Below are 23,673 nucleotides of genomic sequence, written 5' to 3' on the forward strand. Positions count from 1 at the left end.
CATTACTTCCACCCCTGGTTTCATAAAAGAGGAAAATTGCCATGTATTAAAGAAACAGTAGCAGATTGAGAGTTATTCAGTGTATTTATCTCTTAAAGCAGAAAACATCATTTTCTGTAGGGGTACATAGAATAGCAGAGTCAATAAACAGCATTTTTTTCCTGAGACACAAAATTATTTCTATAATAAATATATTAGCAAAAGATTGCCTCCTAAGGATTTTCTTTCAAAAGATAGGTGAAAGCTATTTAAATCTAAAATTCCTTAATACACTTTATGTTATGCTGTCTTCACATGAGGAACAAAACTTCAGGCATTGGATAAGGAAAATATGGTCACTGTAGCATTTATGGGAGTTTGAACATACAGTCATATTTTTTTTCCAGATCACATCCTTATTATGAAAAACTACATGAGGAGCAAAATATTCATGACTGCTCATATCAGCAAAATTAAACAACATTAAATCATTTTAATCAAAAGCATAAATTATTAACAAAATGACACATTTCTTCAGATGATACATATAATCATATAGCTCATACCTCATTAATTATTTTTAAATGTGAATTATTTATGTGGAAAGCCTTACTAGCATATTGTTTCATGTTAACACTGAACAGGATAAAATTACAGTAGCTTTTTTTCTTTTTCCACCTTACAGCACACAAAGTGAAATTTCTCCAAGGAATGGTTGACAACGCTGGGCAGACACTTGGAATTACATGCTTGAGCTGGGACTGCAGGGCAATCCCACCCTGTCCCTGTTACTCTTTACAACTGAAACAAGGAGTGTAAAAGAGAAGAGTAAGACAGCTCAACACCATTACTAACAGTATTTAAAAGACATCACGTACCAATTTACAGGTCAGCATGGTAGCATTTTCACAACTACATTCTGAGGAGAGAAAGAAATCTGTGTTAATCAATTAGCTAACTGTTAGCTTTGGTTAAGAGTTGTGACTAAAGAATAAAGCAATAGTTACCACAGTGCCATTCTGGACAACATTGCCCGAGTATTTTTTCCTTCACAGGTGTCATGTCATCTGTGCAAATCATAGGAGGCTCAGAACAAAGATTTTCGTCACAAACTAAATGAGGGGGAAAGACATATAAGAACTCATTCCATTCATCTTTCCTTCATATTTTCCAGCTTACATTACTTTTGATAAACTATTTTTAAAATAATTTTATTTTATATAAAAGTTATTGTGTTTCTTAAGTATCTGAACTATACTTGGAATGAAAAATGAAACAAAAATTTTCAAAAGTGATTTTAGTTGTCTTAGAAAATGTTTAAATTTTCAGAGAATATCAAACAGGAATCATTTAATATTCTTCCTACTTCAGAGTTACTCAAGAAAACAACCACTACCAAAGACATCTAAAATCATAATATTTGGGAAACATAGACTTGATACATACTGTAAAGTGCACTTCTGTAAGATAACAGGGAGCAACTGCCCTCCAGGTATGATGCTAATAAGAAAATATTGCCTCCCTTATCAGAAGCAGCTTACTGGCAAGCACTAAGATCTAATTTTCTCCCTGCCAGAAGTGGGAAAAAAACAATGCCAAAAGGTCTTTGCAGAAAATTTCACCTGGGTAAAACTGCTAGGAAAAGGAAAGGACCAAAATACAGAAACAACCAAAGTAAAAATTGCTAAACTCCAAACTTAGTGGAAGTCAATTTAATTATGTGAAATTAGCCTGAAAACTGCAATAGGATGAAAGTTAATCTAAATTAAGCAGTTGTACTTTTAGATGTTACTTAAAAATGTATTGCACAATTTATGTGTTTTATGAGACTAGAAAAGGACCAAGTTACACTGCAAATATTTTTCTTGTGCCTGCTCATTGTTTGAAGAGTAGTCAACCCAGCAGTATTTGAAATCCTTGGTCTACTCCTTCCCCTAGGAGCTAAAAGTGCAAAGAAACTGCCTAAACATTAGTGACTTGTACAACAGAGGAAAACCAGCATGGAAGCTGTTTTATTAAATGTGTTATAATATGTGAAAAACCGTATATTTGTACTCCAAGGATGGGATTCAGGGCCAGATTAATATATTGGTATTTAAATCACTGTGAAGACAACCATATTTCTGTCTGGTGAACTGAAAAACCTCTCCAGACTCCACTGATGAGGTTTGTTAGACCACCACTGGGCATACCAAGAACTTTGTGTCAAATTTGGTACCTCTGCACTCTCATTTTGACCTCTCAGTCTGTACCTGAAGCCCACTCTAATTGCCAAACCTAAACAAATCCCTGCAGAGCCATGCACTGTCATTTTTACTGAATTTGGTGACGTATCAAACTCTCAGCAGTTACACTCACCGCAGTAGTAATGAGGACAGCAGTAGTGTATGGTATTAAGGTCTACAGTGAGAATTTCCCCTTCACTACACAAGGGAACAGGTTCAATACAGGATTCACACACTAAATTAAAAAAAAAAAAAAAAACACCAAAAAAAACCAAAAAACAGACATGTACAAAGTTGAAAATATTTAAAATAGTAAAAAGTTAGCACATATGAATTCCATCTAATTGACTATATGAAAAGTAATACTGCATTTGTTACTCAGATAATAGAACTTATAAGCATTTTATGGATATTAAAGCTAAACAAAGTTCAAATATGATGTTCAAAATTGTGTTGGGAAAAAAAAGATCCCCAAACCCAAGAATAATGATCCTCCAGTCCACCAGATCTGTGTGAAGTCTCACTCCAAGAATTCCTGCCTTGGGTTATTTTAGAATTACAGTCTGGTTTTGTAAATATTTGACTATTCTTTAGCTCTCCCTAAAAATATTTGAGGCATCTTACCACAGAGATGAGAGAAACAACAGGGGTCTTCCTGTTTTGCCTCAACAATAAACTGATCTTCTCTGCAGTCAGGCTGCGAGGCATTGAAACAAACTGAAGGATCACATTCTGTAGGATGTGAAACAAACATTGTTTTAAAAGAAGTCACTGAAACAATATGAAAAAGATAAAAAAATATATTCTTCATATGCTAAGTAAAATAAAATACCCCAAATTTACTGTAAATAAGACATAACACAAAACACAAAGACAAAAAAAATACTAGAGAATGTTTAAAAAAACACACATCATTGCCTGGTGCTATTTACAGTGTCCCATTCTGTTAACAATCAAGACAACTTGTAATGAAAATTTTCTTCCAACATATAATACAAGTATGGAAAACTTTCCACTGACTGTGGTTTTGCATTTCCCTTACCACATCGGTACTGTGGGCAGCAGGACAGGGGGTGGTAGCCTGCCACTAATTTTTCATTGGGTTTGCATGTTGGAATAATGGCATCACACAATGACATGTTACATTCTGTGGGATAAAAAACAATTTTGATGTCTTTAGACAGATACTAGTGCAAGTCCTATAGTTCAGGCTATTTATACCATCTAATGCAGAGATCAACAAAACAAGAGCAGCCCAAGTCAGCTTAAAGTTCACTCCATACCATCATGTAGATTTTTGTGCTCAACCCAAGCAAGCAGTAATATCCCTCTCCAAACTGGTAGTTACTTGCTCTGCTCCCTGTGCATGAAGCCAGCTATAATGTCCCACTGATATTCCTTGAGCAAATTGACAATACAGCATTGGTTACAGGCATCTAATAAGCAAAAGCACCACATCAGCTGGACCATATGTTCTCATTTTCCTTGAATATGTTATGAAGAAATTAGTATATTTTTCTTAGTATTTTAGGAGCAATAAGCTTATTCTTTTTCTTAACAACCATGGCTAGGCAGAATATTAGTATTCAGTGATCAGCTCCCAGAAAAAATCTTCTGGGAAACAGCAATAGATCAGACACTGTTCATCACACCAAAGTACTAGAAAGAGAAGCAAGCAATCTCTCATGGCGTCCCCAAATACCAAGATACTTCTATCACTGAATATAAATCAATTTATTATTAAATTCTATGCAAGAGCTTTAAAAATATTTTTAACAGAAGTTTTGTTGAACTGGTGGACTTCTAAGAAAAAATTTCAGTGAATAATTCTTATAATGAATAGAAGCCTCAATTTCTGGCCTAACCAGCCACAAGTACTTGAAAATTAATTCTAAAAAATGTTACCTTGAATCTTAAGTTTGTCATCTGCCTGTGAATGTGAAGCACTTATTTTATACTTCTATTACAGAGAACAAGTTTGGTACATACCACAAACTTTCTTGGGACAGCAAGCTCTCTCTTCAATGACATGGAGTAGAACTTCCCCTTCTCTTTCACAGACTGGTGGTGGATCCTCACTGCACTCAGGTTCTACAGCAATAATGCTTCCATTTTCTAAACAGCTGTACATGCAGCACCCTCTCATGGACCCATTCCAGATCTCCCCAGCAGAGCGGGGTTGTCCTTTATTATCTGTACATGCTGGAAGAGAAAAAGAACCCTTTCTATCCCTTCAACAAGCAGACAGCTCCCATTTCCTGCAAGCAGCTGTGACTTGCATAAAATTATTGCACAAAAAACTATGGCTGTGGAGCATTACGATAAGAGTCCAAGAAAGGATGATGATCTTAAAAGCCCCAAAGGAACAAATGCTTTTCTATGGGTGAAAATGGGTGAGGGCAAGGGACAGAACCTGCCCATGTTATTCCTTCCTAAGTTCCCAAGGGAGGAAAGCCTGGGAGCTATAGAAGAATGGCCATCACTTTTCCCCCAGCAGAGTCACATCAGCACTGGCTCTTAAAGCCAAGTTAACTGAAAGCACAAACTGCTGTAGCTTGAGAAATGTTAGGCTCTGTTGAAGGGTCCTTTACCAGATTCACATTTACTGGGGATTGACACAGAACTTAAGCTTCTCTCTTACCATGAACTGTTAATATAACTGTGGTTAACATGATCATAAGTGCAGAACTACTCTGTACTACTGTACTTACTACATTTTTCTTCTGGTATACAGAGGTCTGAGTCTGTTCTATGCAGAATGGTGCCGTTTTTACACACACAATCTTCCCTTAAATAGGAACAGGGAGAATCCTCATAGAACCATTTATTCAAGCATGTCTTGGCTTCACAGGGTTGCACACAAGGCTGGTATTCCTTGCCCTCAGGGCAGCTCAGTGCTGCAAGGAATTAAGAAAGGATATTGAGTGTTTCTGTATCCTTTCAGCATTTCATTGGTTAAACAGGTTGTAATAGCAAGTGAGCACAGAAAGCACACATTTGTACTTTAAACATTACTTTAGGTAAGCAACGAATTCAATAGAGATTAAAATTAATTCATGACTAAATTATGTATTCTCATCCTAAGAACTTGTACCCTGATTTACCAACACTGTGATAAAATGAGATTTTACTTACAAGAATAATAGAAAGAAATATAATTTTAGCTTATCACTAGAAGACCTCGTCACTAAAGCCACATAAGCGTACAGAATATGGCTATCTGCTTACAACAGTAATTAGGTGTCCTCCATTTAATGCAGATGTTGTGCTTGTTGCATAAAGCCACATATGCAGAAAGTGCATCACACTCATAGTTCCAAAAATTAGTACTGTTGATCCACATCTTCTCACAAAATTCCTGTGGTGACACCTAGGAACATATTGAAATTGGGAATTAACAAGTATAAGGACTTCCTGTAACTAAAATAAATCAGCAATTAAGATAAGTAATACAGCCCCAAGGGAAAAAATCACTAACAGTGTCTGAATTTAAAAATATCTTTTTTGACAGAACACTCATTCTGCAAAACTTAAACTGCCAGATGTAGTGAGATTTTTTATGTGACAATCTCATTAGGACTGCATTCTCTCTCTACTGATCAGCATAAAAAAGTACTGATCATTACTTTGAAGAGCTTTTCAGCATAGCCCTGTCAACTAAAATTGAACAATCTCAGCTAAACATTGCTGCTATGCCTTCAATACAATCCTGCTGTGAATGTATTACCTCTTACTCTGTTTCTGTGCCTGTAGGACCTGATAACCTATTTTACACATCTATCTCTCAGAAAGAAAGGGCTCCTTGAGTAATTAATAATTTTTATTTTTAATTAAGTTGGAAAAGTCAGTTATACCTCAGAGATTTGGGGCTTCCTCATTTGCTGCTCTGGAAAGCAGATGTGCTGCACTACCAACCTCTGGTGACCTATAGAGGTCTACTCATCTCTATAGCTGCATGTTACAGCTAGATCCCCATTAGAAAGTACAATTTGTAGAAGTAAATTCTAATTATTTCTGTAAGAAATGCTAGAAAATTTTCAACATAATATTGGCTATGTCAAAATATTTTAACTGGAAATTTCTTTAGTCCAATAAGTCTGCAACTGCATGAATCGCTGTTGTGCGGAGCAGAAGCATGAGGCTTTCTGTTTTAGTGATCCTCATCAAGCATTTAATAAAAATAACATCTCTGGAACATGCTTATCTTGACATGGTAATCCAGTGTGTCCCCTTTGAAAAATGCCCATTAAGTAATTTCAAAAAACAGCATAATAGCACAGGGATCAAAATAAATGTGTGTTTTCAATGGACAACATGGCATTTCAATGGACCCATTTCACTGTAAAATTATAAAAATAAGCCAAACATTAAAATTGTGCATGTACCAGTCACTCTTTTCTTAATTGTACAGCTATTACATGAGTTGGTCCTGCAATTTTTCTGATCCTCATACTCACTTTCTTATGACAAGGGATGAAAATGCTTCTGTTTAACAGTTCCATACAGTATGTGCAGTTATCTTCAGTACAGTTTCTTACTGGCCTCCTAGTTGTTACATCAAGTGATTTCCCAATTTCCCAGCTCTTAATGAACATTTCAATTTCCTCCATATTTGTAATTATGGTCATGTTTTGCATTTTCAGGTCATCACTAGGATCTCCATTACACACCCCTGGGGACAGAGCATCGTATTCAAAAATGCACAAATATTCCTTCATTCAGGAAAGAAAAACTACCTGATCAATTATGATCAACACTGCATCAGGTGACCTGTGAAACTCAGTCACCTGAGTAAATAAATTAAAGTAGCTGTATGTCCACTGTAGTTCCAACCTCTTGCTTGTGATTTTAGTTCTCAGCTCAATGGCTTGCTAAAACAAGTAGAACTCATTTTACCTTTCACAACAATTAACTTTTGAGAAAAACTGCTACCAAAATGTGCTGTTGAGTGTATCAAATTCACTGACATGGTGCTAGATTCTGATCTCATTCTACTGAATGGCAGTCAGCTCCTTGGGAGTAATAGTAGATGGTTTTGAGATAAATTGCTCATCACCAATGATTTCACATTGTACTGAGATTTAATTGAACATTCTAAGTGCAAGAAGTTATTAAAAGAATCTTTTGATGAACAAATTGCTTTATCTAGAGAAAATATTGTTCTTACTGAAGTTATTAATACAAAGCCACTGTAAAAAAACTGTAGTAGTGTGTTTGTTAAGTTTATTGTATAGCTCCCCCATTTTGTATTGTTCCCCCCTATGTTTGCAAATGGTTCTGCCCTCCCCAGTTTTCCCGCCATTGGCATAAGTTGTCAGTTAAGTGATATAATTCCTCCTCCCCATTATTCCCTTATTTTTAGACTCTCTCTCCTCCCTGGGCCCAGTCAATCACCCCCCACTCCTCCCAACTTTCCAGAATCTTCTCCTCTCTGGGGGTTGTGGTTGGCTGTGGTCCCGGGGCCCCTCCTTTACTTTGTATTTATTGGTTTTCCCTTTATGTCAATTATGTTAAGTTCATCCCTCCACCCTTCCTGATTGGTTCAATGTAATCCCCTACTTGGTACACCCACCCCCCTTATAACCTCGTTTCACCCCCATTTCTTGGTCTCTCCTTGGGGTTCTTCCTTGGGATCCTTCCCTGGGGCGTCTCCTTGAATGTCATCTTGGCTCATTCGTTAAACTGGATTTAACCCCACTGAGAGTCCAGCTCCTTCTTTGCAGTTGCATTGGTGGTGAGACCGGTCCATAGTGCAAGCACAGCCTGAGGCCCTCAGACGCCAAGGGGTGCTCGCACTGAATTGCAGCAGGGTGTCGGCCTGCCCTCTGCTAGCCAGACACTGACCATCCCAGGCCAGATACACCCTCGCCGCAAGTTGGCGCCCAACGTGGGGCCCTGAGTGGACTGCTGGACATCTGGACGCCAGGTCACCGGACCCCACGGACCGGATTTACAAATCCTTTTGGCTGCCAGCTACTCCTGGTAGTAGCAGACCCCATTCTAGGGGTAGTGCTCCCAGGGGACCAGAAGCCACAACTCCAGGCACCGAAGGAGGGCTTCTGCAACTGTGACCACCCTCCTGAGTTTTCGTTGGCAACGCCGCTGGAGCAGGTAAGCCCTGGCCCTGAGCTGGGGACTTTCAGGGCTTCCCCCCTGTCTTTTTAACTCCCCCTAGGAGTTCATGCCCTGCTTTGGGGACTGCTCCCAACCCTTTTTCCTTTGAGGACTGATACCCGGGTCTTCTAGGGACAGTCCTCGCCCCCTATCATTTTTTGCTTTCTCTTCCCTGTGGAGTCTGTATCCCCAGACTTGGGGCCAGATCCCACCACCCAAAAGTCCTTTATTTCCCCTTGTTGAAACCCCAGACTTGGGGACAGCGGGGGGAGCAGGGGTCCAGCAGCGTGTCTTCTTGTTTTAGTTCTCGTTCCCCTCGGGCGGGTGGAGTTTCCATCAAGGGTTTTTGCTCTTCCTAAGGCAACCTTGCTTTGAGGTACCTTAGGAGTAACCATGGGTGCTGGTCTAAGCAAATTCCAGAAAGGAATTTTTTATGTTATTAAAGGTTTATTGCTTGGGGGAGGGTTTGCTGCCCCCAAGAAAGAATTAAAGTTGTTGGTTAAGTGGACTTTTTTTGCGTTTTCCTGAAGTCACCCAGGAACTTGTAAAAGAGCCACAGTTTTGGGCAGCCGTTGTGGCAAAATTAGATAGTGAAGTCAATTCCGGGGCGACACATTTATCTACTGTGGCGTATTGGGTGGGCAAAGTGCTAACCACACTGCGCCCACCCGAGAATTTGAGGAAAAGCCCATCTCGTTTCAGTTTGCTCCCTAGTTCTCCTGGTTCATGTGTTCGTACCCCCCATTCCTCTCCCTCTTCCCTTTGGCAGGAGCCCTCTCGAGGGATCCTTAAGGCCAGCAAGAAGCAGGGGGTCCACCCTGCCGCTGCTCCCTCGCGACCGGCTTGGCCTCCCCCTCTGAAGAGCCCTGGCCAAGCTCTTTGGAGCTCTCTTCCCGATCCCCCTGTACCTCCTCTCCCCAAGTCCCCGGTTGTAAACCCTAAAGTTGTAAGGTTTCCTGAAGTTCCTCAAGATGGCTCCCAAGGAGTCCAAAATGGCAGAGACCACATGGTCTTTCCTGCCTTTGCCCCTTCTTCTACCCCGAATCCCTTTCTCCCTAAAGCCAAACCCTTCCTTTCCCATGACCCGTCCTCTTTTCCCATAGTTCCACCCTCGGTTCCTTCCTCTGTTCTACCCTTTTCTCCGCTCTCGGTTCCTCCCTCAGTTCCTCCCCTCACCCCGCCCACAGTTCCACCCTCCATCGACTCCTCCCATGTCCCACCTTCTTATTCCACTCCGCCTCCTAACTCCACCTTGGAGGCGGAGAAAAATGAGTCACCACGCCCCTGCTGGTGCCCCGCCCACAGACCAAGCCCCGCCTCAACCTCCTCCAATTCCGGTTTCCACGCTCCCCCTTCCGGTTCCCACACTTCATGTTCCGGGGGGGGAGTGGATGACTGGAAGCCGGGGCAGGTGTCTTTATTGGAAGCTGCCCCGGTTACATACCACCTCAGCAGGGAGGGGAGTGCTCAGGCCCAATAGGTGCCTATCACCCAGGCCCAGATCAAGGAACTGTGCAAGGCCCAGAGGGAGTACTTCTGGGAATCTGAGTATTTTCAGGGGCTCCTTCGGCCGGTTCTTGCACAGGGAGATCTGGTGCCCGCGGACCTGAGGGCTCTCTTCTCCAGCCTTTTAGGCCCGATGGAATTCAGGGTCTGGGTGGGAGAATGGAGGAGAGAGATTGTGGAGGTTCTCCCAATACTTTGGGGGAATCCCTCCACATCTCACGACACCGAGGGCTTGGTGATCTTGGAAGACTATCTGGTGGGCACCGGGCAGTGGGCAAGCGGGGCAGCTCAGGCCAAGGCATTGTTTATTGTACAGCTAGTTGAAACAGGGAAGGCTGCGGAACGCGCTTTTTACAAACTAGAAACAACCACCTCCCAGATGGAAGAGGAAGAGATCAGGCAGGGCGCGCAGGAACCTTACTTGGCGTTCATGGAAAGGTTGTACAGATTCGTCGAGGCGCAGGTTCCAGGGCAGAGGGAGAGAGAGGAGATGTTGAGACAGATGGCCTAATACAACGCCAACGCGGTGTGTAGGCGGGCCATCCGAACTCTCCCTCGAAACCCCTGGCCAACGGTGGAGCAAATGATTGAAGTGTGCGCCAGGGAGGTTCCACTACAAGACCTGAAAGTGCGCCCTAAGAGAGCGTTCGTAGCCTTCACGGAGTTCCCAACGCCTGAAGACCCTGAAGCCGAAGCTGCCGCCACCGCCGGACCAATGACACCAGGGTCCGGCAGAAGAACAGTGGCAACTCACCTTGTCAGCTTTGTGGCAAGGTAGGGTACTGGATGCCCTAGTGTCCTATGCCACAAGATTATATGGAGTATAGGAAGAGGAGGGAGGAAAAAGAGAGGGAGCAAAAAAACTAGAATTAGAGCGCAGTCCCTCCCTGCACGTGGACAAAAGTGTGGTGGGCATATTAACATCCAGCGGGGAGGGAGGAGAGAAGGGAGAGCCGCCACACGCCTTACCTGACTTGTCTTTTCTAATACCGGACTTGACGCACACCTGTGGTATTCAGCCCCAAACTGCACTTAACACCTTGTCCTCTGCTTCCCCATACAGGCTGCAGTTCACTAGGGATCTACATCTCCCCAATAGTGATTTACAGCTGGTGTCTGTCGACCTCCAACATCCCGGTCGCTGGAGAAAGTTAGGACGTTGCAGGTGGACCATCGTCTGAGACACCAAGCACACACCGCGAGACATTTACATCGTCCCGGGACTGGTCACCACAGACCGGGACCGTTTCACGGTAGGGCTGTACTGTGTCCGACCCCCTCTCTTCCTCCCCAAAAGTCAGATCATCGCCCAGGCCATTCCATTCCCGGACAAAGACCATCAGAACAAGCCGGCGGAAGATTCATCATCTCCGACAGTGGCCTGTGCTCAAGTAGTGGGGAGGGAGAAGCCCCCGCCTGACATGTCAGCTTTCGTTGGGCGGGGACTGCAAGATTGTAAGGGGTCTTCTGGACACAGGGGCAGATGTGACGATCATTCCCTCTCGGGAGTGGCCGTCACATTGGGGCTTGCAAAACACAGCTGGCACAATTCAAGGTGTAGGAGGGCTCCAATTGGCTAAGCAATCAAGGAGCGTTGTGCAAATTACGGGACCCAACGGGCAATTGGCTTCAGTACGCCCGTTCGTATTGGATTACACCAAGCCTCTCTGGGGGAGAGACCTACTGGCCCAGTGGGGAGCCAAAACTGACCTGCCAAAGGCTCCCCAGGTTTTTTGGGCAGTGGCCACTGAGGAGCGCCGGACCTGGAAGCTGGATTGGCTGACTGATAAACCAGTACAGGTCTTGCAGTGGCCACTTAACAAGCAAAAATTGAAGGTGCTCAATGAGCTCGTTCAGGAGCAGCTACTTAAGGGCAACATAGTGGAGACAATGTCTCCCTGGAATTCTCCAGTTTTTGTTATCAAAAAGCCCAATAAAGTGGCAGCTCCTGACCAACCTTCACCAAATTAATGAAAAAATTGTAGATATGGGGTCTCTCCAGCCAGGGATGCCCTCCCCAGCAATGCTTCCCCGAAACTGGAATTTGGCCGTTGTTGATATCAAAGATTGTTTCTTCCAAATTCCTCTACACCCTGACGATGCCCCGCGACTGGTCCGTAGTGCGAGCACAGCCCGAGGCCCTCAGATGCCAAGGGGTGCTCGCACTGAATTGCAGCAGAGTGTCGGCCTGCCCTCTGCTAGCCGGACACTGACCATCCCAGGCCAGATACACCCTCGCAAAAAGCTACCTTCCCAGACCCCTGGCATTCATTGTCTACCTGAATTCATTATTCTATTGATACATAAATTAAAATACATGATCTCTTTAAGCATATTACAAGTGAGTAATGCCAAAATTTAATCTTCATACTAGTTTTACATCTCAGGAGCTGATCAGGCAAAGTTCCTCTTTTGTTTCCACTTTTCTTCTGCACTGTTAAACATACCCTAAGACCTTGCCCTCCTGTTTCCAGACCTGCAGTCTGATGCACTCCAGGGTCCTTTGTTAGAACTGGACTAGCTTGGTGTGGCAGGCTATTATTCTTTCAGACAGCATAGAGAAGTACAGAAGACGGCTCTTAAATAACAAGTGGTTTACAGTAGCACCCCTTTCCTGTATTCTTAGCTCTTCTGCTTCTTGCTGCAAATCACAAACTGCTGGCAGTAGGGCTTGTAAGGCCATGCTGCAGAACTGCAGAATCAATATAGCTTTAAAAATAAAGCTAATTTACCACACAGTCCCACAGCTTTTTCTGGTATGAGAGGAAGAGGATTGCAGAATCCCAGGCAGGGACAAACAGTAGAGGACAGGAAAGAAGCACTAAAGAAAACTTCCAACTTTAATGCAAAATATCAGGTAGTACAACAGTATTTTAAGCTAAGTTTGGATTTGTCTGCATAGCCTTCCTGTTTTTGTCTTCTCATGACACAAAGAGGAACTATTCTATAATTCTTTCTACATTTGCTCTCGTCTTGTCCCATTCGTTCAGAATGCATAGAGAAGATGGCATGATACTGGGAAAAGATGCAGAGCTAGCCTTGACCTTCTCTCAGTAGATTTAGGAGAAGTTTCCTTTTGTTCAAGCAGAAGACAGCAATTGATTTTAAAGTCTTGGTTTGTTTATGCTTACGCTTAAAGCATATCTGAATTGCTTTGCTTGCTTTTAAAACTAAAAGCAGTTTAAAAAGATTATAAGAAGTTAATTTCCCTTTTTAATATGAAGGGTTTGTAAAATTACAAACCACTAGAAAATGAAAATTTATTATAAAATTAATTTTTAATCACCTTATACTTTTATATATTTATTTGTACTTTTTCATATTATTCCTTCTTTTATATACTTCCTTATACTTTTCCATATTATTTCTCCTGGCAAAGTGATAAAAAGGCTTCAGGGAAGCTTGAAACATATTACATTTGCTATGATTGTAATTCAAGAGTGAGACACCCCAGCACAGATTTGGACCTTAGACTCAGCCTCAAGAGGTCCAAAATCAGATTCTGAATTTACTGTCCTCACAAGACTTGGACCCTTCCCAAGATACAACTTTTGTCAGTATTTTCATAGCAATAAGCTGCCACTGCTAACATCAGACTTGTCTCCATATTCACTGAAATATACCATCACTACCTGAATTTCTTTAGCATCCACTTCTTCACTAAAAGTTGTCTTTTTATTTATTTGGCTTCAGCAAAACTCTTAAAAGAGGCAAAAATAAGTAAAAGAAACCAGTAATTTTTTTAAGGTTATTTGGATACAATGTGCTGATCACTACTTGTTCTGGAAAGTACTTTATTAGCACACAGTGCTTTCGAACAGAAGATTAATTTATTATTAATTAATTAATAGTATTTCTCAGGCTCTCACATAGGATTGTCAGCATAGTTAATGAGGGTCACATCGAGAGCTATAGGGACACCTGGTCACAGACACAAAAGGGATTTGCAAATTTCAATTGGGAAGTTATTGAATAAGAAAAAATTGCCACCATGGCCTCACCACAAAGTCCTTCTGTCTTCCTCGTTGTGTTAGGGTGCAGTCCATACTGTATATCTATGATGCCTGTAACGTGAGCCCACTTGATGCTAATCCCACCTGGGGTATTAACCACATACATTGCACCAGTATCCTGAACATTCAGTCCTTCTCTTGAAAATGGTAATGGTTGAATTTCAGAATCTACAACTACCTAAAAGAAAACAAACACATTTTAGAGATAAAGCCAGACTGCAATGATGTATTTTATGTGTATTTCCATTTTATAACAAAATACTATTCTCACAGCCTCTGCCATATATAACAGTCACAGTGCTTAGAGAGCTTAACACTCCTGCCACTTCCAAAAACTGCAAATGAAGTAGGCATGAGGAAAAAAAAATCTTTTGTAATTAGTGAAAGAATAAATCTTATTTATCACATATCATATGATGAAAGAAAACCTCATTCCAACTATTGAAAGCCATCTGTTGTGACTTGTTACTGACTAGCAAGGAAAGTAGCTTAAGTATTTATCACTTCTAGGGTTCTAGGGTTTCTGGAAATATAGTCTCAGGCATAACTGCTTTTGTAGCTTCATTAAAATCTCAAAAGAGCTTTAAAGTGACATGCAAAAATGACATTTAAGTGAAGCATGGTACCAGAAATGTAAATTGTTTTGACTCTGGTACACCATGAATTATCGGGAATCTAATTTACAAAAGTAATCCTAATCCTGTAGTGTTTTATTTTAAATCTGAGTTATCACATTCTACAACAGAAGAGCTTTCCAGCTATTTTTTAAGCATACACACACTGCTGATAGATACTTACTTTTCTTGCTAAACGATTGATAAGTATTTGACAAGTGTGCGTTGTGACATTTAATTTCTTAAAACAGAGTCCTGAAGTGTTTGCAGGTGGCACCTTGAAAGAAAAGTGACAATAAAATTTAGTTATTATTATTTTTCTAATTCTGTAGCAGTGCTATTGGAATTTTCTATATTAATTAACTATGTTTTATATTAATGCATTTTAAAATCAGCTAAATAAGCAAGTACTTACTAGTTTTCTTATTGAATTTGCACTCTGGAAAATATTAAAAATAAATTAGAAGTTCAGTAATAATCAGCAGCATTTTTATTTACAAAAATAAATTACCTTTTTCTTTGTCTTTAATGTTCTTCTACAATCAGCTAAATAATTAAACTAATATATTTTATTATAAATAATAAAAAATACACACTTTTCAGCTAATTTATTGCATATGCTGAAAAGTTCTTTCAAATTACATTTCTTATAAAACTAAAGTTAGAACTAAAACTGCAGACTTCTAAAGCTCATCTGCATGTGTTCTGCATTCCCACCTCTAGATTGCAACCAGGAAATGAGAGCAATTTAATAGAAAACATCTAAAACAAGGGAAGACTGTTGCCTTTAACTGTTTCCTCCTGAAAGGAGACATGCATTGAGAAGTTACGTCACCTCTGATAATTCAAAAGGAATCTACATTTAAATTTCCTTAGAACATAAAAATTACTATTTAACTCAATATAAATTTTTTTTATCTAGGCAGAATTATTAAGCATGCTTCTTGAAAATTAAATAACTTGATATTTAACTGAGTGTGGCTTTTATTTATAAGTTTTAATTGACGTATTTTTGCATAATTTCAAACCTGTAACACAAAGAAATTCAAGGAACAATTATAATTATTGCATGAATGCAAGAACCTTACCTGATTAGCAGGACATTTTTCAATATGAGCAACAATAATTTCTCCTGGTAACTTGACTAAAACATAGGAAGCCATATTACAGAGGGCTATGTTGTTTCCATCAAATGTAATAACACTCAGTTCTGACAGTACAGAACACTGACCTAAAAAAGAACTGTCATTTAATGAGGTTACCACAAAACTGAATACAGAGTATTTCTAAAAACTTTCAGTTCTAGAATTATTTGCTTTTGCACCTACATTCATAGATAGATAGACAGATGCACTTATTCTGCAGACAACATTCTGAGCCATAAGCCTAATTAAGTGTTTAGGTTACTCAGTGGAAATACCTTAAGCTGCTTCTGTGTGCCCAGGGTACGGAAAATTTTTTAAATTGGTGACAATTTTTACTTAAATCAATGTTTTACAGGCCAGGTTAAGGAATCTGCACAATGTGAGATAAAAATATATGCATAAATATATATCTATTTTTGAGATACTGACAAGGAACTTATCTGCCTTATCTTGAAAAAATTATAAAGTGCAATATTGATTTCATTGATTCTGCAAGGTTTTCAATATCACTTCTCTTTAGCCTTTTTTTTCCCTTGGCAGGCTCATCCGCCAGTTTCTGCAGTGTCTAAGCATGAATAAAAACTGCAATTAGAGATAAATGAAATATGGGGTTCTGTCTTTCAGAAAAGTTTGTATTTAATTTATTTTTCTTCATAAAATGTTGAAATCTTAATATTTCTACTGAGAAAAATTCTGAAAAGTCTTAGCTGAAAAATACTGGTGTTCATGCTGGAGATGTCATTTCACTGTTTCCATTAAAAAGAAAAATATTTTCATTCTCCAGGACACCAATCCAAAGGTACCAAAATGTTCAGTATATTTCATTCTGCCTTGCTGATGAATAGCTCTTTTTAATTAATTCCAATATTTAACCTCATATTCCCATTGTAATAACCCTTTAACCTATTACTTGACATTTACAGATCAAGGCACCATATTTTATTTAAAAATAAAAGAGAGACTTACAGGGACATTGCCATTCTGGACAACAGCTGTCAGTGTTAACTTGAACAGGCATTCCTCGAAAACCACAATCTGGCTTCTGCACATCCTTAGGGCAGTTCCTTGAAAGATTGTATAACATCCAAGCCGTATTCACACATACATACTGACTACATTTGTCAACAGGTTCAAGGTATCTTGGCTGTCATGTAAGGAAAAAACAACTAGAGTCAATTTTAACTTCATTGGCCTTATCAAGTCCAAGCCATGACTTGTCCACCCCCCAGCTCTCAGAAAACATAAGCACATCTACCTGCCCCTCATCAGGTATTTTGGAATGATTTGCATTTGTGTGGTTGTAACCAGTGACAATGGTGCATGTCCATTCACACACACCCACATTGTTCCATCCAGTTTTAGTGGAATACTCTATGTAAAGCATTATGCATTGAGGGTACACGTTATAATTAGTTATAATCTGAAGCATTTTAAGAAACATAAAATCATGCATTCCCATAATTTTAAACCCTATGACAAAGAAACAAGTGGAAGAAAGAAAAACGGGGTAAGATTACTCAGAAACATCAAAATTCCAAGGATTGTGGCTTTTTCAGCACCTCAGAAATATATTTAGCTATCTAGAAAACTCATATATCTTCAAAGAATTTTTTTCAGAGCAATATATCCAACTTACAGGATGTACCAAGGCAGTGTAAGAGCAGCAACAAAACTATCCTCTAAGAATAACTGAGAATTTTTATACAAGTAAATTAAATAGAAAATATGAACTGATTTAAATCTTGGGTATTACATATGTAGAATAACAGAATGGACTGAAAAGAAATACATATGTTAACATACAGGGGAAAGTAAGAGTGATCATACCACACACTCAGAAGATGTAGATATCAGTGTGTGCATCATCGTGCCAAAGTAAGCCTTGTCATCTACAGCCGTCGTCTCTGATGAGGAAGGCAGAGCCATTCCACCACTAGAAAGAGACAAATCTAGTATAGCTCTGGTTTGCAACTCTGTGGCCTCTGTTACACTAAAATAAGGCGTAATGGGCTTCTGTGTTGGGATTTTGGACCTATCTGATGTCACTACATCCAGGACTCCAGAAATAGAGATATTTTTGACTGAGGTTGTATTTCTTGAAAAAAGCAGACTCTGAAGTGTGGTTACTGGCAAATAAGGTGGGGAGGATTTGTCAGTTGTGGTTGTAGCATTTATCTTGGTAGCATTTTTTTGCTCATGTGACATCTGACCATCTTCTGAAATATCCACAGTGTTTTCAAATGAAGTTGTATATTTAATTTCTGATGCTATGTATGAGGTACTCTTCATCTGTGATAATGGATTTGTAGTACCAGTTGTTTTCATTATATTAATCTTTGGAGTTTCTCTAGTGCTCTGTGAAGCTTGAGTTACTGCAGTTGTAAATAAAGATTTGTGTGTTTCTATGGTGGTAGGAACTGAAGCTGAAGCCATGTAAAAATCCAAATTGACAACAAAAGAATCAGCAGTTTTTGTAGTAATCCTTGAGGCCAGGGTGGTGGTCCCTGAAGTAACTAATAAACTGGCTGAAGAGCTAGGTAGCATTTTTGCATAAATATAAGGTGCTTTTGAGGATGTAGCATTCACTGTTGTGTTCCTGACCAGTGGTGTAGTGGATTGAGCGATGATTCCAGCTGGTATGGCTGATATTGTTCCTTCTTCTCCTGAAGAACTTACCGAAGAACTCTGCTTTCCTAGAGAAACATTAGAGATATGAGTGGTCTTAGGAGGAGGTGAAGGCATAGAGGGCTGGCTTTCTAAACTGATTTCAGAGGTGTTAGGTGTTAGTAAAGAGGGCACTACAATGGATGTTTTTAGTGCTGCTGAAAAGTTGGTAGAGAGACTTATTTTTAAAGTGAATTTAGAAAAATCCACAGAAGTTGCAAGATCTATAATTGGAATTTTTGAAGTTCCTTGTGTATCTAGAGACGGAACTGATGCTTGGGTAGCACTTATATTTTGTGTTAGTGGGGATGTGCTACTAACTGTGGGAATCAATGAAGAACTTGTAGTCTGAGATGTCACATAAGATGGTTCTGATGTTGATAACAAGGTTGTAAGTAAAGATAATGACCTTGTAAAAGAAGGATTTTTGGAAATGGAAGTACCTGAACTTTGAGCCACAGGGTCAGTTTTTAATTCTGTATCTGAACTTTTTGGGTACTCTGTAAGTTCTGAAGTGGGTGTAGAATTTAGAGGTAATACCAATGTCCTGAGAGGGAAGGCTGAAGATGTAACAGATTTCTTTGGCTTTTTAGAAATAAATGATAATGAAAAGAGATCAGTGTGCATTATTTGCTTATTTTCTGTTGAGGTTTTACTCACTACAGACCTATCAAAGATTGTTGAATTGATTAGAGGAGTGGAGGCACTAGAAGGTACTGTATAAAAACTTTTGGAGGCAAGAGTGGCATCTGGCATAGCTTTGGGCTTCAGGGAGGTATACACAGAATGGACTGGTGTAGATACTGTGCATGTTGCAGCACTTGAAGTGTTTCTAGGGATTTTAGAAACAACTTGAGGTGAAGATACAGTCATTATTGGCAGAGCAGCAGAAATACTGCCATTTTTTAATGGAGATGTCTGCTCTGGAACAGTTGTTGAAGTTTGCACTGAAGATGAAAGTGGCTTTGGAGGAAAACTGGTTGAAGAGCTAACATTTAATGATAACAGAGAAGTTTTAGACAAAGGTTTTGCTGTTTTGAAATATGAAACTGTGATTAATTGAGGAACACTTGTCTCAGAGCTAGAAAATCTAGTAGCCATAGGAATTTGAGGAGCAGCTGAAGTCAGTGCAGAACTGGGTGTTGGGTACACTGCAGTTTGACTAATGCCAGACCTAGTTCTAACAGGTAGAGTAGATATAGGAGAAGTAGACGTTCTTAGTGTCAGTCGTGGATCTAGAAGAAATACAGGTCTTGTGAAAGTTTCTCTGTCAGCCCCCAAGGCAGACAAAGACACTTCAGAGTGTGTTTCTGCTCCCTTAGAATGACTTACTGAAGGATTCCTACTCTTCCCAATCCCTGCAGGCAGCTCAGAAGTGACCAAAGATATCTTGGAGGCTAGAGTTGTTAGTGCTGAGGAAAGTCGAACTGTTCCTAGCTGAGTGGTTGATGTTTCGAGTGAAAACGGAACTACCACTAGGGAAGTGGGTGTTAATAATGCAGAATGTGCTGCAACAGGACTTGCACTGAGCAGGGTTGTTTGAGTTGTTATTGTAATGGGTAAAGTTATAGATGCATTAGAGCAGTCAGTACATGATGTGACTGCTGAGCCTTGGAAAAGAATTGGAAAATCTGTTGAAGGGATGGGTTTGGAAAGGACAGTAGGGCGGGCTGTGCTGTGAAGTACATCAGAAGGCTCCACTGTACTTGGTAATGAAAATGTTGAATAGGTGGCTGCATTAGAAGCTTCCAATGAATAAAAGTCTGTAATGGACTGTGCTGACATATTCATTCCCCTTGAAGCTGCATTTGCATTTATGGTTATTTTGTCTGTCACACCGATGAGAGTTGATTTATTCCTTGAAGTAACAAATACAGGGAGTGTCTGAGGAAATCTCTCTGTGGTAGGACCCATGTGAGAGGTTATCAGTGAAGGCTTCAGTCCAAAGTCTGATTCTGTAGGTGTCAGAGGTATGCCTAAAAGGAGAAATGTGTGTTTAAATGCCCTTTATGGATTATTAGTAAAGAAAAATAGCAAATCCATCTCTACTCAAGTCCCATTTAAATATTAACAAATCAGATCTTGCCAATGGTTCCAGGTCATCTGATGACTTTGAGGAACTCAGCAGATGTTTTCTAAATGTTTTCTAATTTTCTCTGCAAATGAAGTAGTTAATTTTTTATATTGGTGAAAATCTTTATTTTGCAGAGCAATTTTGAAGAAACAAGCCAATTCCAGGGAAAATCAGTAAATCCAAAATAGTAAAATATTTGAAATAAGTATGTTACATACTTAGAAGGTACTATACGAGACAACTTTGTACCAGCAAATATCAAGCATAACATATTTAATTCAAAATTTGTACAATCAGATACAGTATTAAAACTAAATTTTGATATTAAAATAATACTCTATCCCATGGAATAAGGAAATAATATGATATCTTTACACACCAGAAATTATGAAATAGGTGAGCTGAATTTGTTAGTGGTGTGTCATCCTCTGAAAAGACTGAACTTTTGCTACAGCTGTATGTCTTTCATTTGGAATCTCTCCCTTATATATGTGTAATGTACTAGCATTATATAGTCAAATATAGTTGCTCTGAGTATAACATAATCACAAAAGGTTATAAATAACCCACTATCTGAGAAATATGAGAATTCAATGTAAAATATAACTTTTTGAATGCAGAAGCTGTAGTTTGGATGACTGGGGATAGAGTCTATGTCCAAGAGGAGCAATCTTCAACAGAAATATGTTCTGAGAAAGCATTTAACTTTAAAAAAATTACATTTGATTAATCCTTTCCTAGGATCTTGGAGTAATTTATAACAGTAGATCAACATAATGAAGTATACTCACAGTCTTCTGGATAAACACATCTAAGTGTGATCTCATCAAGGATCATGTTTTTGGGACAGTATGGCATGCATCCTTCAACCCTTCAAAATATTGTATAGTCAATTCTAGAGCCACAGTAGAATTATAAGTTAATTTTAAATTATTTTACTTTGTCTAAACAAACCATTAGAATGTCTTATCAGAGTTCTGAGGACTTTCCTATGAAATTATGAACATAGAATTTTGAGGCATTTCAAGTTCACAAAGTTATTTGGCAGCATAATTCTATTTCTAAACTGTTAATAATTATTTGCATAGGCTGATTAATACGATGTTTGGACCATTTTTCTTCCCCAACCAGGTGTAAGTTTAGATCCTTAAACAGAAAGGTATTTCACAGAATGATGAACTTGTCTACAAGACTTTTATTTTATCCAAATATGTTCATTTGAGATATTAAAATATTTAGATTGACTCCATAAAGCCTTTCAACATAGGAGAATGCAGACAAATCACCATATTCCTATGTCTTTTTCATTCTGGGGGACTTTTCAATGGGAAAATCAAGACATTAACAACCAATGTTCCCATATGGAAAAAGCTAAGAATACCAACAGAGAAAATTAATCATGTTTGTAGTATTACTAATTATAAATTGCATATACCTAGGGAGTCTGGAATCTAAAATATCCTTTCTTTTCCACCACATTGTGCCTTGAGCTTTTAGGCATTTTTCCTGTTAGTTTGCTGTGGTTTCATAGAGGCCAGGGGAGAACCACTGAGACACGAAATCTGAATAGAAGTTCCCTCTTTTTACAGGAGAGGGCGTATTCCTCCCTTACTATTCCTACAATTTTTGATCTCTGTCATATAAACACCAGAAAGATCTAGTCATTTTAACATCATGGTGCACTGGTTTAGGATGCAGCTATAAATCCATAGAAGGAAATAGCCTTCATTTAATTTAACAGCTTTCTACTTAACCACTACCAGAACCTAATCCTCTGGGCTAAATACAAACCCTCTTATTCTTGTGTTGGAAAGTGCATCTAAATGGAAATACATACTGTGGGAAATGAGAGGCTTGGTACAAATGATTTCATATGACTTGTGAGAGTTTCTCATAAGAATCATATTGAAATTTGGATAGTAAAACGAGATGGATATTGCAGCAGCAGTGATTTTCAGAAAGCATATGGTAGGCTTTTTACGAAAAACAATCCAGTAGTAATATGAGGTTAATTTTACTTACAGAGGAAGAAATTTACATGCTGTTCCTTCAGGATCACTACATGTCTTAAAACAAGGATTAGCACAAGATTCATATCGCCATTCACACATCCTTCTGTAAGGCACAGAAGCACTGAGTTCTGAGAAGGAAAGAAAGGTGTTTTTTAGTGATTCAATAGTCAATAAACAATTTAAATTTAACCCTTTTCTATAGCATTCACTAGGATCTTCAGATAAATGAAAAAATTAAAACCAAATAGACAAAATTTTCGGAACTTTCCAATAGGTGAGATTTTGTTTCATTTAGAGTATTTTAAATTTGTTCAAGCCAAAAGACGCTTCAAGCTTTGACAATAGAAGCAGCTATTAATTTTGACAATATACTCTGTTTCAAAACCTAAAAGATCAGTTAAACATATTGAAGATACTGTTGGTTGTGGATGCAACACAATTACTGAATTAATTTAAAATAATAGACATCTATAGATTACTAATGAGATATTAACATACATTGTTTTGTGATATGCCACTTTCATTTTGAAAGAGCAAGCCAATGAATACATAGTTCAATGATAAAGTGACCATTCTATCTGCAAAAGTTAGAAAATAATAGCATTTTGAGATGGAATGGAAGACAGAGAAAAATTAAAAACAGGATAAAATATTTGTTGCTTTTGCTGATAGTAACAAATAGAAATACAAGAAAGAAAATGCTCTGAAGGCAAGCAGAAAAAGAATGTTTATCCCTGCAGATTTTGCAAAATTTACCTTCAATACTAAAACTACTGAAATGTTTGAATTCTTCCGAACCATCATACTTTTCCACTTTCACACTGGATGAGGTGAGAATGATGAAAAAGCCTTTTTTACTGTGCAGCTCGAAGGCACTGAGCCCTGGACTCCAGAGACCCTGGTGGTGGAAGAAGGTGGCTCGTCTCTGAAAGGAGGCATTTGCCTGCCACTGCTCCAACCCGATGGTTTCATTGTCATGTACATACAGAAAGTAGTTTGGTCTTTCAGCAGATTCAAGGGAAACAAGGGACAGAGCTTCCACAGAAGAAAAAAAATAATAAAAATGGTAAGATTTTCACAGAAAACAACTTGTAATTGAGATTAAATCCTATATATTGGCTGCTAAGTGGCTCCTTTTTAAAACTTTCTTTTCACAAAAAAAAAAAAAAAATCAGCTTTATGTTGCACAAAAGAGAGTTAGAAACACAATGCAGGGTCTAAAAGAGACTCCGAAGGATCATATAATCCAGAAGCACCAGGGAACTTAGCAGTTAGACCAAAATTGCATTCAGCCAACTGCTACTAACCTTCAAAACTGATTTCTAGG

General features: G+C 39.1%; 1 protein-coding gene across 1 annotated transcript in view; it reads right to left on the bottom strand.

Annotated features, from left to right (window-relative positions):
- OTOGL (otogelin like) overlaps positions 1 to 23,673 on the bottom strand; it is a 93,014-nt gene that overhangs the window by 12,058 nt on the left and 57,283 nt on the right. The window contains exons 33-50 of the mRNA XM_063155872.1: positions 23,103 to 23,381; positions 22,357 to 22,474; positions 21,126 to 21,205; positions 17,424 to 20,236; positions 16,563 to 16,740; positions 15,540 to 15,682; positions 14,867 to 14,890; positions 14,636 to 14,728; positions 13,826 to 14,015; positions 6,662 to 6,876; positions 5,433 to 5,574; positions 4,916 to 5,101; positions 4,194 to 4,406; positions 3,247 to 3,351; positions 2,829 to 2,936; positions 2,338 to 2,439; positions 987 to 1,091; positions 858 to 898 (exon numbers count right to left, since the gene is read on the bottom strand). Of these exons, the coding sequence (XP_063011942.1) occupies positions 858 to 898; positions 987 to 1,091; positions 2,338 to 2,439; positions 2,829 to 2,936; positions 3,247 to 3,351; positions 4,194 to 4,406; positions 4,916 to 5,101; positions 5,433 to 5,574; positions 6,662 to 6,876; positions 13,826 to 14,015; positions 14,636 to 14,728; positions 14,867 to 14,890; positions 15,540 to 15,682; positions 16,563 to 16,740; positions 17,424 to 20,236; positions 21,126 to 21,205; positions 22,357 to 22,474; positions 23,103 to 23,381 (5,135 nt within the window). The remainder of the gene's footprint in view (positions 1 to 857; positions 899 to 986; positions 1,092 to 2,337; positions 2,440 to 2,828; positions 2,937 to 3,246; positions 3,352 to 4,193; positions 4,407 to 4,915; positions 5,102 to 5,432; positions 5,575 to 6,661; positions 6,877 to 13,825; positions 14,016 to 14,635; positions 14,729 to 14,866; positions 14,891 to 15,539; positions 15,683 to 16,562; positions 16,741 to 17,423; positions 20,237 to 21,125; positions 21,206 to 22,356; positions 22,475 to 23,102; positions 23,382 to 23,673) is intronic.

This window comes from Melospiza melodia, chromosome 4 (genome assembly GCF_035770615.1).
Source record: "Melospiza melodia melodia isolate bMelMel2 chromosome 4, bMelMel2.pri, whole genome shotgun sequence".
In the NCBI taxonomy this organism is placed as follows: domain Eukaryota; kingdom Metazoa; phylum Chordata; class Aves; order Passeriformes; family Passerellidae; genus Melospiza; species Melospiza melodia.